Source organism: Carassius auratus, unplaced genomic scaffold (genome assembly GCF_003368295.1).
Source record: "Carassius auratus strain Wakin unplaced genomic scaffold, ASM336829v1 scaf_tig00215947, whole genome shotgun sequence".
NCBI lineage: Eukaryota > Metazoa > Chordata > Actinopteri > Cypriniformes > Cyprinidae > Carassius > Carassius auratus.
In genome coordinates, this window is record NW_020528327.1 from 294,706 (window position 1) to 308,636 (window position 13,931).

Genomic DNA, 13,931 nt, shown 5'->3' on the forward strand with positions numbered 1-13,931 from the left:
AGATTGAAACATAAGAAATGGAATGTTTATTTTGGTCTAACAAAGTGATGAGAGTAACAGTGGCCAGTCAAAAATAAGAAAATCGGAGTATATTTAACCCAGAAACATCAAAGATAAATGACAGTCAAGGAACAAATAATTAACAGTTATAATATGGATAAACTGGCTGTTTGAGATGACATCTTTTCATCTGGAAAGGGCTCAATGGAGAAAAAACATTAGCTTATGAATAAACAAAGTCTGGATAATGACAGCAAATTGATCAAATGCAGCAATTTGGTCTCAAGTTTCCAGAATGTTTAGGATCTCACTGCTGTTTCCATTGCTTCCATTCTGGCAGTTGTTACCAAATGAGATAAGAAGGGGCCATAACGAGACACATGTCAGAGTACAAGCTCATTTAAATACATTTCTCCTTGAGTTGGTACATAAATGTTCAAATGAGAGAAATCTACCACACACACCAAGAAAATTCACAGCAAATCATTAACAAAGGTGCCATTATTACTTCACTGAACAGAAATTGATATGCCTTTTAGCATATCACCATGATTTAAGTACAAAAAAGTGGCTATCCCCTTTTTATGAACTGAAGCTGCTTTTATAAAATTCTATATCAAATATATGTAAAGGCAATTTCAGGTGGTGTAGTTTTTGGAAACAACACTGCCATTATTACCACATTTACACAGTGCGAGAAAATATTACAACCTAATGATTTTCCAGTTCATGTTCTTCATTAACCTTTACCACCACCATCTGATTAGATTAAAGATACTTTCAATTGTTACTCAACGTAATGACCATTTAACTCTTATGAGAGAATTGTATTTTAAAAGTTGAAGTGCCTCCAGTTGCCATTTGTCAAATGAATGGATAGTCCCGCCCCTACACCCACGCCATTGGTTGAGCCAATGTTGCATGGGTTGGTCAGGATGCTCAAAAGCAATTTTTAGGGGAATGCCTTGTTATCATATTTTAACATGCAACAAATGACACAGATCACATTACCAATAATGCGACTGAAAGTGTACAAAGGCTTTGTGGTGTAGTTTAACAGAACTGGCTATCGCTACACACTGTAATGTCCTTTTATAACAATAACACCTAGTGTATTTCAGATTTATGAGCAGGTTTACATGGGCGTGATATTTCAATAACATCCTTTTGCATTATGAACTAGGTCAAAAAATCTTAAGGCATCTCTGAGCAACAGGTTCAAGCAAGGCTCAGATTTGTGTGAAGACTGATTTCTAAGTTCACAGCAAAATGAAGAACAAACTACAAACAAAAAGTAAATTAGATGGGGTTTGCTTCCACTAGAGTTGCACAGACTTTTGTTTTAGCTACACCACTTTCCCGTCTACATCTACACGTGCATAGATCATGTAAACCAAGAGGAGAGACGGTCGGTGTTCACTTGAGAAGGTTCTGGAGCATGGCGGTGGCGTAGGTGGGTCGGGCCTGCTTGCTTTCGATGGCGTTCCTCAGATACTGGATTCCGCCACATCGCTCCCAGATCTCCTCAAACTGCCGCGGGAGGATCTCCGCTCCACGTTTTCGCGTGAGCCCCGTCTCCTCCAGACTCAGCTCACACATCTCCATGTCGTCCTTACCTGGGTACAGAAAAAGATAAAAGACATCATGCTATGCCTTGGTGCACATCTCACATCCGCAGATAAGAGTATTTTCCAGTAATCGCTTCAGCTGTTTTATCCTTCAAATCCTATTTCTATTCTGAAGGATTCATTGTTCACAGTAGAGGAAAATTACTGTTTTATCTTATCAAAACTTTAGGTAGCCCTGAAGAAGGCCTTGGGCACCTGCTACCAAGAGGATGGGCTGCTTGTCTGGGTGAAGCTCCATCTGCCTGGCGATCCAGGGCCCATCAAAGTGAGCGTACCACCAGCCTTTTTTCTTGTTCTGGGGGTCTTTGTACTGGTCCGCGGGTCGTATGAAGGGAATGCGGAAGTAACGCTGCTGTCGGTTCATCGCGGTCTCTTGCTGCCGGGCTGGGACGGGTGGAGCGGGGTTCTGTTGGGCTGAAGAAATATAAGAGAAAATTACAACAGTAACAAAACTTTCAAAAAAAAAAAAAAAAAGCTATTTTGTCTGTTTGAAACTTTAGGGTGCTTGAGGGGATTACAATGCGATTACTAAGTTGCTCTGAGTACACGTTTTAGTTTTTAGTTTTGTTTTTGGTGGTCCACCAAGAGTTCTGCATTGGATGGACTTTTTTGTCCTGCAATATTCTCTCTCTCCCGCCCACTCCAGGAATATTTTTTTTTGTCCCACCCATGACTCTCACATTTGTTCCCACTTACATAACCAGCAGGTAAAGATGGTTTTCTGTCCTGTAAGATTTTGTTCTGTGTCAGTGCCAAAGTTGATATTTTCCTATTATCACTCCCACCCCATACATTTTAAAACCGTCATCCCTAAAGATCAAAAAGCTTAGGAGGTCGGGATAATGTCAAGAAAGTTGTCCGAGAAGTTCTCAGCGCTTCAGTATTGACTTTGCAAAGCCAGGAGCCTGATTTCATCTCTTATAAGCCCTATGCACCTGATACAAACACTCCACTGTTTGAAGGTAAGACACATCTGAGGATTTCACCACAAGAGAGCCGGAGGGTTTGAAAAGAACCTGCAGGTCACAGAACTCTAAATCTCCTGTTTGTTTTGCACGAGCAAACACTTACAAGCACTAAAGTCTTCCAGCAACCAAACACTGATGTGCCTTTCAAGTAGGAAAAGTAGGAGGCTTGATTTCCTTGAAACAGCAGCGAATGCCTTTAGATGTGCTTTTAGCTGACTGCTTTATGTGCATGACAAGGCTAACGCTAATCACAAAATGTGCTGCAAGGTTCTAGAAAAGAACAACAGACAAAACGTGCAGATTCAACCTTGAGAAACTGTTGCAACACATTTGCATAAGAATCTTTTTTTTTTTTTTTGAAAAGTATCTTTCTAGAATAAATATTATGCTGAATCACCTTTTGCCATTACAAATGAAATCATCGGCTACACACGACTGCAAAGAGCAATTTGTATCCTGTTGTTCCGCCACCGTGCAGGCGGTTCTCTTGGGGAAACGGGTCATATCTTACCATAGTCAGTGACTGATTTAGGAGCCCTCATCTCTGTGTCTGTATTTTGCTTCTTGTTCTTTGATTTCCAGGCATGGTACACCTTCAGACGACGATGAAATTCTTCACGGCACGCTGCCAGCAACTCTATATCTATAAGGGTAAGAGATTACATGTTCAGTACTGCACTGTCATTCATAAAAAGCAGAGTTAGACATCACCTTTGATTTTAAGTGGTCCGATTCATGCCAAATAAGCATGGAACAACTGTTACAAAGTTTGTCTACGTTCAATAAAATTAAGATGTTCCTTAAATGGTTACAATATGCGAAACCTAAATCTGTATGACTTTATTTCTTGAATAGAATACAAAACAGGATTTTGTTATAATTACCTCACCCTCACTCAAGAACATTTATGGTGCTTTTCACTCCTTATAATCACTGTATTTGATTTATTTTTTAAATCTGTGGAAAGGAGCAGCCAGACAATTCTGCCAAGCATCTGATTTTGTTTCACAGAAGACAGAAAATGACAAAAGGGTGAGGTAATTATAACAATTTTTAAGACAACTGAAAATTAAACCAACTTGACAGACCAGAAAGTCTGTGAAGCACAAAAGGGAGTAAAGTCTCTGTGATTTATGGTTCAACTATTATAAAAGACAAATAAACAAATCTGCAAATAAAAAGACAAAATATATAATGTATTAACTTTCAAAATCAATGAATTATGGATTGAGAACAAGCTACAAAAAAATTGCTATGCCATCTTCATCTCCATCATGCGTGTTTTCCATCTTCAACAATATTACATGCTAGTCTCTCCATCTTCAACAATATTACACGTCAGTCTCCACTCTCTAAAATGACATGCTTTTTGACATGAACAGCTTCAGGTGAGCAGATTGAGTGGACTAACTGCTCTTACCACAGGAGGTGTTGATGGCGTCTCGCAGCTCAGCGTACTTCCACTTGCTCAGGTCGTACTTCTTTACCCCGGCTGTCACCTTGTTGGCCTGCGCCTGCACACCCCTGAAATTGCACAGAGGAGGAACATATTGGAGTTTTTCTTAGCTTCATATTTTTCCATAAGCAAAGGTTCTGATTTCTCTCCTAAGCTCCTGTTACCAGCTGCTTATCGTTCCCTAAGCCACAGCACAGTCAGATGATTAAATGGCCTTTTGCTTATGTGGAGATACATTCTCTCTGAAACTTGTAGTGACCTGGAAATAGCACAGATCATGCCAAATTAACACCTCACTAAGCAAATTAGATGCAGCCCTGGTGGTTAATGGTGGTTAACGATTTTTAATGTTGATCGAGGGTGAGGCCACGCTCTGCTTGGGTTTTTGCAATCCAGACTCCCACGCTAAGCCAATCAGAGAAGGGATTGTCTTCTTCTTTACTAAAGATGCCCAAAGACTGTGGGAGTCCATGGAGTCCAAAAAACATCACCACCCTGATTCTAATCCTACTGGCACTCCTAAATACATCAAATTCAGGGCTTGGGTACTATGTGATCACAACTGTTAGCTTGTGGATTTTTTTTATGTAGTTTCAGGTGAACTTGGCTGGCAGAAGAAATGAAAAAAAAAAAAAACATCTGCTGTTACCACTGCCACAGTATAATTAGTCTTTTATTAAAGTGTGCACAGAATTATAGGGTTCATAATTTAAATTGACCAATTGGATATAAATTTAGCCGTTTTAAGAATAGGCAATTGAAAGTAGCAATTGAATATATATAATATAATGTGTTTATATTGATTTTAGATGTGAAGCTTCACTGAACTGGTTCAAACAAGCCTGTGCATGAGTAGAGAAATATTCAACCATTTTAATGGAAAAAAAAACTACATTTGCTTTAAAGGGGTCATATGACGTGATTTCAAGTTTTCCTTACTTTTTGGAGTGTTACAGTCTGTTCACAAATACATAAGATCCCTAAAGTTGCAAAGAATAAAGTCTCAAACCCAAAGAGATCCTCTTAATAAAAGTTTAGACTCGTCCATGCCCTTCTAAAACGACTCATTTAAACACGCCCCCACGTCGATGGCACTATGTGGGAAGATGTGCATAACGCCGCCCAAATGTTCACGCAAAGGAAGGCATAACTTTGATTCTCGCTGTTGCCGTTGTTTTGTTGTGAAAGGAAAAGTACTTTGTTTGGCCTTCCAAAAGAGGACACAACTAGAAATCAGTTGTATCTACGACACTGTCCAGAACAGTTCAAACCAATGTTTTTTTTGTTTTTGTCTTGTCACGCCGGTGTTCTGACAGGGAGACAGCATGACAGTACAGCAAGGGGCGTAACATTTCCGTCACATGCTTGAGGCATTCAGCCAATCACAATGCACTGGATAGCTGGCCAATCAGAGCACGCCTCACTTTTCAGAACAATGAGCCTTGTAAAAAAAGAAAGAAAAAAAAAGACACGTTTCAGAAAGGCGAGGCATAGAGGAGAAACAATAATGTACAGTATATGGAAAATAATGTTTTATTTTAACCTTAAACCACAAAGTCAGTTCATTAAACAAAATACACAAAATAATGTCCTTTTTATCAACATCATATGATAACCTCATGAGAGATTGTGGTTTGATTGTGACGTCAATAAGCCCATAATTCCCTTCCTACTAAAGAAAGACCTGCAATCTCCTGAGCTGAATCATTTCCAAAGAAGACAATTATTCCAGTACCTGAGGCCAAGATTTAAAATCATAAAGTGATGATGTCACCATACAGCCTTAAAGCACACTTCCTCATATAAAAGCAGTGACAGGAGTCCCAGAAGAGAAGGAAGGGTTGTCAGTGTGAGTGGTGAGTGTGTGTCTGGGAGGAGCTCTTGCGTGGGTTAACATGGTGACAATGGATGTAGGGACACTCTGTCGACTCTGACGGCTGTGAAGAGCAAAGCTGCTTAACGGAGACCCTGCGAGAGAAGTCACTGAACCGCCAACCCTGCTGATTAACCCACTCATACAGGTGTAAGCCGAGTGCTAACACAAACACACAGAGGAACAGAAATGAAATGTCAACACTAGTGCTGGGAAAGCTACTCATAGTTCAAAGCAGTTAAACTACAGTCGAGCAAGCATTTAAGAAAGTGATTACTACATTTCAAGCTAATATCAAAAAGCACTGAACTACATTAAAACTAGTTAAGGGTGAAATACCTTTTGAACTTTTGAAATATATAGCAGCCACCAAAAATATCTACATACTGTATTGAAAATGTATCAGTGTTACTGCATTATATAGGCCTTTAACAAAATATAAAACCAAGTGGCATTTATTGTAAAGATAACACATGTACATTTTCCAAGCAGAAGATTTAGAAATATAAGTAAAAAAAAAAAGATTGTGTTCAATATTAAAATTAATGTATATTATATTGTTATTAAATGCCAGTAAAGAAATTGTTACAAAAGACTAATTTCTTATAAATGCTGTTTCTAGAAAAATATTAAGACGTGAAACCATTTTCAAGACTGATAAGTAAACAAAAGTGTCTGAGACCGCATTTTACCATAATTAGCTTTCAGATGTCATTTGATTTGATATTTTATGCAAAGCAATGACATTCATACATTTTAAGCATTGCTTAAAGGCGTCATATGATGCAATTTCCAGTTTTCCTTTCTCTTTGGAGTCTTACAAGCTGTTTGTGAATAGATAAGATCCCTAAAGATGCAAAGACTAAAGTCTCAAACCCAAAGAGATATTTTTTATGAGTTGAGACTTGTCCACGCCTTCCTTAAATGCCTTCGTTTAAACACGCCGCCACATGTCTATGTCACTATGTGGGAAGATTTGCATAATGGAGGCGTGACGGAATGTGGAGATGCTGTGAGTTTCATTGTGAAAGCGAAACTACTTTGTTTGACTTTTCAAAAGAGGACACAACTAGAAATCAGATGGCACTGGTAAACTGCCATGTGGGGCATTTTCTAAGTGATGTGTAGAGAAGAAAAAACAGGCTGATATTGTATTGTGACAGATTTCCCTCTGCTATAAGCTAAATGAAACATGACTCCAGATGACAGCATAAGAATGAGAATCATAAACGCACTGCATCAAAATTCTCTTTCCCTTTAAAGCAACCTTTCTCAGTATGTACTAAAACGCAAAGGCAAGTTTCTTTTTCAATAACCATCATCTAGCACTGAAATTTTCATATTGAGAGCTTGAGACATACATAAATTCAACATATATTTTGAGGGAACATAAGTAAATGGAAATACGCTTGTTGAGTTCCTAGCATAACAGAAAAAGGAAATTAAACGGAAATGGATCCACACCTATAAAGGACTCCTAAAAGCTCCCCAAGGCACTTTCTATGTCTATGATTTATTTTTAATAATTACATTTAATTAGTAATTTTTCTAAACTACAACTACATTTTATAATTTTCTGAAGAAAATATGAGTGGTGCTTAAATGTAAAAAAAAATATGATTGTTGTACCTATTTTATAATTTGTCAAGAAAAAACATTTTCAAATATGAACAATTATAAGAAAGGAAAAAAGTTCTGTGTAACGGATTTAATTGGTTCATGCTCCATTACTGTTGGAAAATACAAATCTACAAATATAATCCATTCAATTCACAAACTCCAATAAAATAATTTATGCGTGTAGTTTAGGAAGTATTTAGGTTAATATCAAAACTAAGAATTAGCCCATTGTTTACAGTGACTTTCTATGAGTAATCCTCTATCTAGGTTGTGGTGGGATTAGGGGGACAGGACGAGATTGTGGGTGAGTGTGATTAGATTAAATTAAGTGGAAACTCGAGGGAAAAAAGAGGCCTGTTCTAGGTTTTACATCTCTGTTAAAAATCAAACACCTGTGGTAGCATAACTGGAGGGGAGAGGAAGCACAAAAGAGGTTTGGATGACAACACGGTCTTCTTTAGCACCCAGTTTACACATGCAATAACAGCAGAACTGCCTTTTATTTTATTATACACAAGGTAGGAACAGGCAACACTTCTTTGTCCACTTCCATTAACTAAATGAAATATGACTCTCAGTGCTGCACCGCAGGCATCTCGTGTTTCTGTTTACCTGCTTTTGTAGACACATGGGTTGGCCGCAGTAAAAATTATTCATGGCATTTATGTAACGCTGTCTGGCAGAACCTTGTTCTTTGTTTGTTGTTCTGTCGCCACTCAAGACCACACAGGCTCTTTTCAGATGGAAATCTCCATTTAGAAATATCTGCAATTTATGTGTGTTTTATGAATGGGTAGCCAGGGAACAACCCGGCATGGAGTCTTCCTTTGTATGATTTCACCTGGTGACGCCGTTTGATATGTTGACTTGATTATTTTATTATTGTGTGTGTGTGTGTGTGTGTGTGTGTACCTGCGCAAGCTGGGGTCCATTTGAGCTTCATCCTGGATGAGTTCTGCCTCGCTCTGAGCGATCCTCATGGCCAGCTCTCTGTCCCTCCTCTCCTGCTCCATTATGGTCTGTCTCTGAGTCTCTTCTTCTCGCTCCAATGCCAGCTGTATCTCAAGTTCAGCCTGGAACAAACATACATTCCTACAAATCAATAACACACACACACACCATCTCACACATAATCTTTGCCACACCTGTGCCTTCTTTCAGTTCCAACTGGATGGTAACACACAGAGACACATGCATACAAATGGGTGCCGGCAGGGGTGCCGATGACCACATATTTGAGTTCACAGCATTGAACTGTGTTGGGTCAAGAAGAATCCCAATGAGTTAGACACTATCCCTTGAAAAATAAATTATTTAAAAATACTTTTGGATACTTTTTCTGGTGTCCTTTATCAAAACCTCCTAGACCAGCACCAAACCAGAACTAACCAGTCTGGACAGCATTTAATGGTTTGATGGGCGCAGTTTCTTTATAAAAAACAAGTAACATAATCAAAAATGCAGACTTCAAAAATTTGGCAAATCCAAAATTCTGCTATTAAGCAGCTGTAGCAAGGCAACTGTATAATTTTTTCAGCTCCAGTCAGTTCAGTGTTGATTCAAATGTATTCATTATGAAACAAGCTCAATTCAGTGATAAGCAGTTCAAATGAAGACAGTAGGGACGTTATTCATCTCAAGTGAGTTCAGTGTTCAATTCAGTTCAATAAGAGTGCAAATCAAGGCGGGAAAGGTATTGATGATTCTTGTTGAAACAGGAAGTCAGGGCAGGACTTGTCCCTTTTCTTAAAATAGCCAGGAGTTTTTTGTTTACAACACAGCCTGGAAATATAATGTGCTACTTGCTAGAGGCAGGGGCAAGACGTTTTCAATCTGGAGAGCATTTGACTGGACAAAAACGTTGATATGTCCACGAGTGCTAGATGAAGAATATTTTGATTGGTTTTCCTAAAAAAAAGAAAGTTCAGTATACCTGCAAACACCTGATTTTGCTGACTTTTAGGAATGCTGCGGCAGCTTCTTGGTTGTAACATTTCTCTGCACAATCACTATGATGCGGTTTAAGGCAGGCTACAGAATTCCCTACAGCTGAGGGAAGAGAGATTAGAGGGGCAGGCCTGCCCCAGACGAACTGTAACCCCATCTGTAACACTGCCCACTGTAAGGATATAAAGCCATTGGGCTCCTGCTGTGTGCTAAAGTCTGATTAGGTGTATAATCGAGGCTGTACCGCAGCCAGACGGCTTGGGATTCTATGTCTAGACTGTGGTAAATGAAATAAGGATAAAAACAAATGAAATGAACAGCATGGATTTAGATGTTTGAGGAGAGTCTGGGACAGAGCCCAGCAGCGTGGTCCAAAAACAGGCCAAAACAGAGCAAAGGAGTGTTTGAAGAGAAAAACTTAGATTAAACATTGTCACAGAGAAAACCTTAGACAGAAAGAAGGATGTTGCAGGTGCTATTCTGAGGCTGAATACCCATATATGCAAAGACTTCTATAGAGAGGGAGGGTTACAGCAAACACTGGTAAACATGATAAATCTGAGCTATGAATCAAACTGCTAAAAGCAGGAGAGACTTGGTGGAAAACCGAGTGATGTATTATGTCTGAAAATAACAGTGATAACGATTTTTATAAACCGTGTGACAGCAGTCTTGGAGTGGATTGCAAATGTTTTCTTCTGCAAAGGTCTTCATTTTATTCAAGGACTCCATGAAATTTTTGAAGTTAACAGAAACAATCATGTTTTCAAGCCAAGGTAATAGAATCAACATTGATCACATACATGCACACACACACACACACACACGGGGAGGAGAGAGAGAGAAAGAGAGAAATACTTGGAACAACAAAAATGGCACAATATAGAACAGAATAAAATAATTTAATAGAAGCAGACTTCATATGGCTCACTTTAGAAAATCAGTTCATGCTTTATCAAACATGAACTATTTAGACATTTTTCACAGAATATTTTTTTATTAATCACAGTTGGTAAAATATAATTGTTCATTCATTTGAGTTAAGAATGCATTACTGTTATTATTAACAAAATTAATAATTGTTAAATATGTTAATTATGAAAAAGGTATTAGTAAACGCTTAAAAACAGAATTAAATAGAGAAATGTAACATTAAAATGTCACCGTAACAGGTAATTTCTAGAATAGAATAGAATAGAATAGAATAGAATAGAATAGAATAGAACAGAATAGAGTGTTTTAATTAATAATAAAGCATTTAAAAATGAAACAGAAGGTAAATAGAACAGGGAAGATTTCTCAGAACAGAAAATAGAATCAGAATAAAATAGAGCGTTTTCATAACACAATTCAATAGAACAGTTAATATATAATATGAAAATGGGGTAGATTGAAAATAAATCAAACAGCCCTGGAATAGAATAGAATAGAATAGAATATAATAGAATAGAATAGAATAGAATAGAAAGCAGCACAAAAGCCTATGAAGAGTGTGCAACAGTTTTGGGCAGCATGGGCACAAACGTGTCTCTGCAGGACGATTCATTTAGAGGAAGCAGCGCAGGGGAAGTCAGCCAAGCCCCCAAACACAGCATCACCATTGAGAGAGAGAGGAGACATAGGACTTTCACTCCACAGACGCATCATAATCCAGCCCAGGAGGTAGGCAGGGGCTGATGAATAAACCCACAGCCGCTGTGGCCAGCTCAATACAGTCATGATTATACCTGCAGAACAGCCAGTCCTGGCCAGCTCTGAACATGCCAGCGTGAGGCGGAGTGGGCATTTGGTTTTCTGAAGGAGTCAGTGGAGGAGAGGAATCAATACACAGAGGGAGCACATATACACATACACACCTGCGTGACTCGCTCTTCCTCTTCTCTTTTCTTTCTCTCCTCTTCCTCCTGCTTCCTCTTCTGCTCTATCTCGGCTTTCCTGATGGGAGAGAGATTGAGGGTGGACTGTTAATGGAGTTACACCGGCCCGCGGGGAATTATTCCTCCTGATCAATGACTCACAGGAAGGGACGTGGAAACACAACTGTCCACAAAGAGAAACGCCTTGTAGTTCAAAACGAGACCCTTCAATAGCAGCTGAAATTGAATCGTGTGGTCTGAGCATTGTTGGTGAGCGTCGTTACCAAATATTAGCATTTTCATATCAAAAGACCTATATATATTATACAGTACATCTCACAAACAGCCAACCACATCTGCTGCATCTTTCATTGTACTTTGTTGTTCATGGATTTGGGTACTGATATATGCAAACCCTGCCAAAGCCAAAGTCCTTAATAAACAGGGAGATTAAAAAAAATAAGCATGAAGAGGGGATAGAGGGTACAGTAATGATATCATATCAAGTAAATGCTTTTGCTGCTCCCAATAAAGGAGTAATTGCAGTACAGTGGGTCAAAAGTCTCAGAGCACTGGATTTCTTTTTCTAGTTTAAATTTACATTTACCATTTACACTTTTGCTTTGAAGAAAGCGACATTTGAACAGAAATGAACAAAACAAACATTGCATCTGTTTCTATATTAATATATTTTAAAATGTAATATATTCCTTTGATTGCAAAGCATTCAGCAGCCAGCCATTACTCCAACTATAATCCTGCTGATTTGGTTGCACAAGGAACATTTATTATTATAATTATTATCAAAATTTTTAGCTGCTTAATATGTCTGTGTACGTAAACTGTGACTCTTTGATTAATAAAAAGTTTAAAAGAACAGTATTTGTTTGAAATGAAAATCACTCTTTAACCAATATAAATCTCTTACTGTCACTTTTGACAATTTAATGTGTCCTTGCTTAATAAATAATTGTTTAAAAAAAAAACGTTTTGGATGGTAATATCATATTTTTATAACTAATTTTACAGGACATCATAATCCTAAAACTTTATTTTCTTTTGCAAATTGGATTTTAAATACCAGATTTGCAACCAGATTTACAAGTTTCAGCGTTTTGGACCCTACTGTATACGAGTATAGTGAGAGCCATCAAAAGAATGAATGCAATTCTTACCATGTTTTGTAAAATGTCATATTGTTGTATTTCATAAATGTCATAAATGTATGTACTCTAAAATACACTTTCAAAGGTTTGCTTTAAAAATGACGTACAAGTTATGTGACATTCAGCCAAGTATGGTGACCCATACTCAGAATTCATGCTCTGCATTTAACCCATCCAAAGTGCACACACACAGAGCAGTAAACACACACACACCAGTGGGCAGCCAGTTATGCTGCAGTGCCAGGGGAGCAGTTGGGGATTCGATGCCTTGCTCAAGACTGTCGCGGTTTTGCAGGCCTGAGACTTGAACCCACAAACCTAGGGTTAGGAATCATACTCTCTAACCACTAGACCACGACTTTCCCTAAAAGCTTGTATTCTTAAATTATAATTTAACTGTATTTATAAGGGCAGGTTCAAATTCATAATGAAACAACAGATAGCATTTCTTAAAAAGTTCTCCATACAGAGTGGCAAAGAACTTAAGGCTAATCCAAACCTTTAGTTGTTGTTAAAGTATGGTGACTGGAGCAAAATGTTGGCTCCAATAAATGTATGAGGTAAAAGCAGTGCCTCTGAATGAGTAAAAGAAAGGGTTCCAGGCTGGATGGGCCACAAAACAAAGCATGCAGCATGATAAAAGTTGCTGTCGTTGCATCTACTAGTGTGGAACTGAATATTCTTTGACAAGACTATAAACAGAGAAATATCATCATGGCCTGATTCGTGAAACGATGACAGATGCTGTCCATGGACAGCAGACTCTGGAGAATGCATAAGAGAGAGCAGGTCAAGCCGAACCCTCCAGTGATGTATTAATCTCTCTGCCAATCCCCTCCCACACCCTTTTTTTCAGCTCCTGTTCTTCTTTCAAACGCGCTGGGACTCTGACCTAATGTACGGTTCATCCCATTCGAAACTTTCGACGTGACTCACATGCGGCGGTCTTCTTCCTCCTGTTTGCGTAACTGCTCCTCTTCTTCGCGCCTCTTCCGCTCTCTCTCCATCTCCTCCTGGATGTGCTTGAGTCGCTCCGTCTCCTCCTGCTCCTGCTTCTTCTTCTGCATTGAGGAGAGGAGCTGCTCTGAGCGTTTCACCAGGCCCTCATACTCCTGCTCGATCTCCTTGCGGCTCATCACCGTAGACTGAGGGTAAAGTCAAAAAGAGAGTGTGAAAATGGATTTGATTTAAATTATTTGGGTTATTTATGTTTACTGTATATTTTAGTTATAATGGCTGTTCTGCTTACATGTGAATGAAAAATTTTACAGGGCAGTGTTTCAGACTGTGTCACTTTAATAGTGATTAAAACTGCGTCGACAAATGATTACTATAAAAAGTCAGAAAAGCGCTAATTAAACTATATCCCTTTTAAAAAATCACCATAATGCATTCTACTATACATTTTCCTTTGTGA

The 13,931-nt window shown here is 38.6% G+C and overlaps 1 protein-coding gene across 1 annotated transcript; it reads right to left on the reverse strand.

The window, feature by feature from the left end:
• Positions 1–3: 3 nt before the first annotated feature.
• LOC113096493 (unconventional myosin-VI-like) lies at positions 4–13,659 on the reverse strand. The gene is made up of 7 exons (XM_026261895.1): positions 13,451–13,659; positions 11,349–11,427; positions 8,458–8,618; positions 4,017–4,120; positions 3,108–3,239; positions 1,824–2,042; positions 4–1,616 (listed from the first exon to the last, which is right to left on the reverse strand). Exons 1-7 carry the CDS (start codon positions 13,648–13,650, stop codon positions 1,417–1,419), a joined length of 1,095 nt encoding a protein of 364 aa, XP_026117680.1. The 5' UTR covers positions 13,651–13,659; the 3' UTR covers positions 4–1,416.
• Positions 13,660–13,931: the final 272 nt, after the last annotated feature.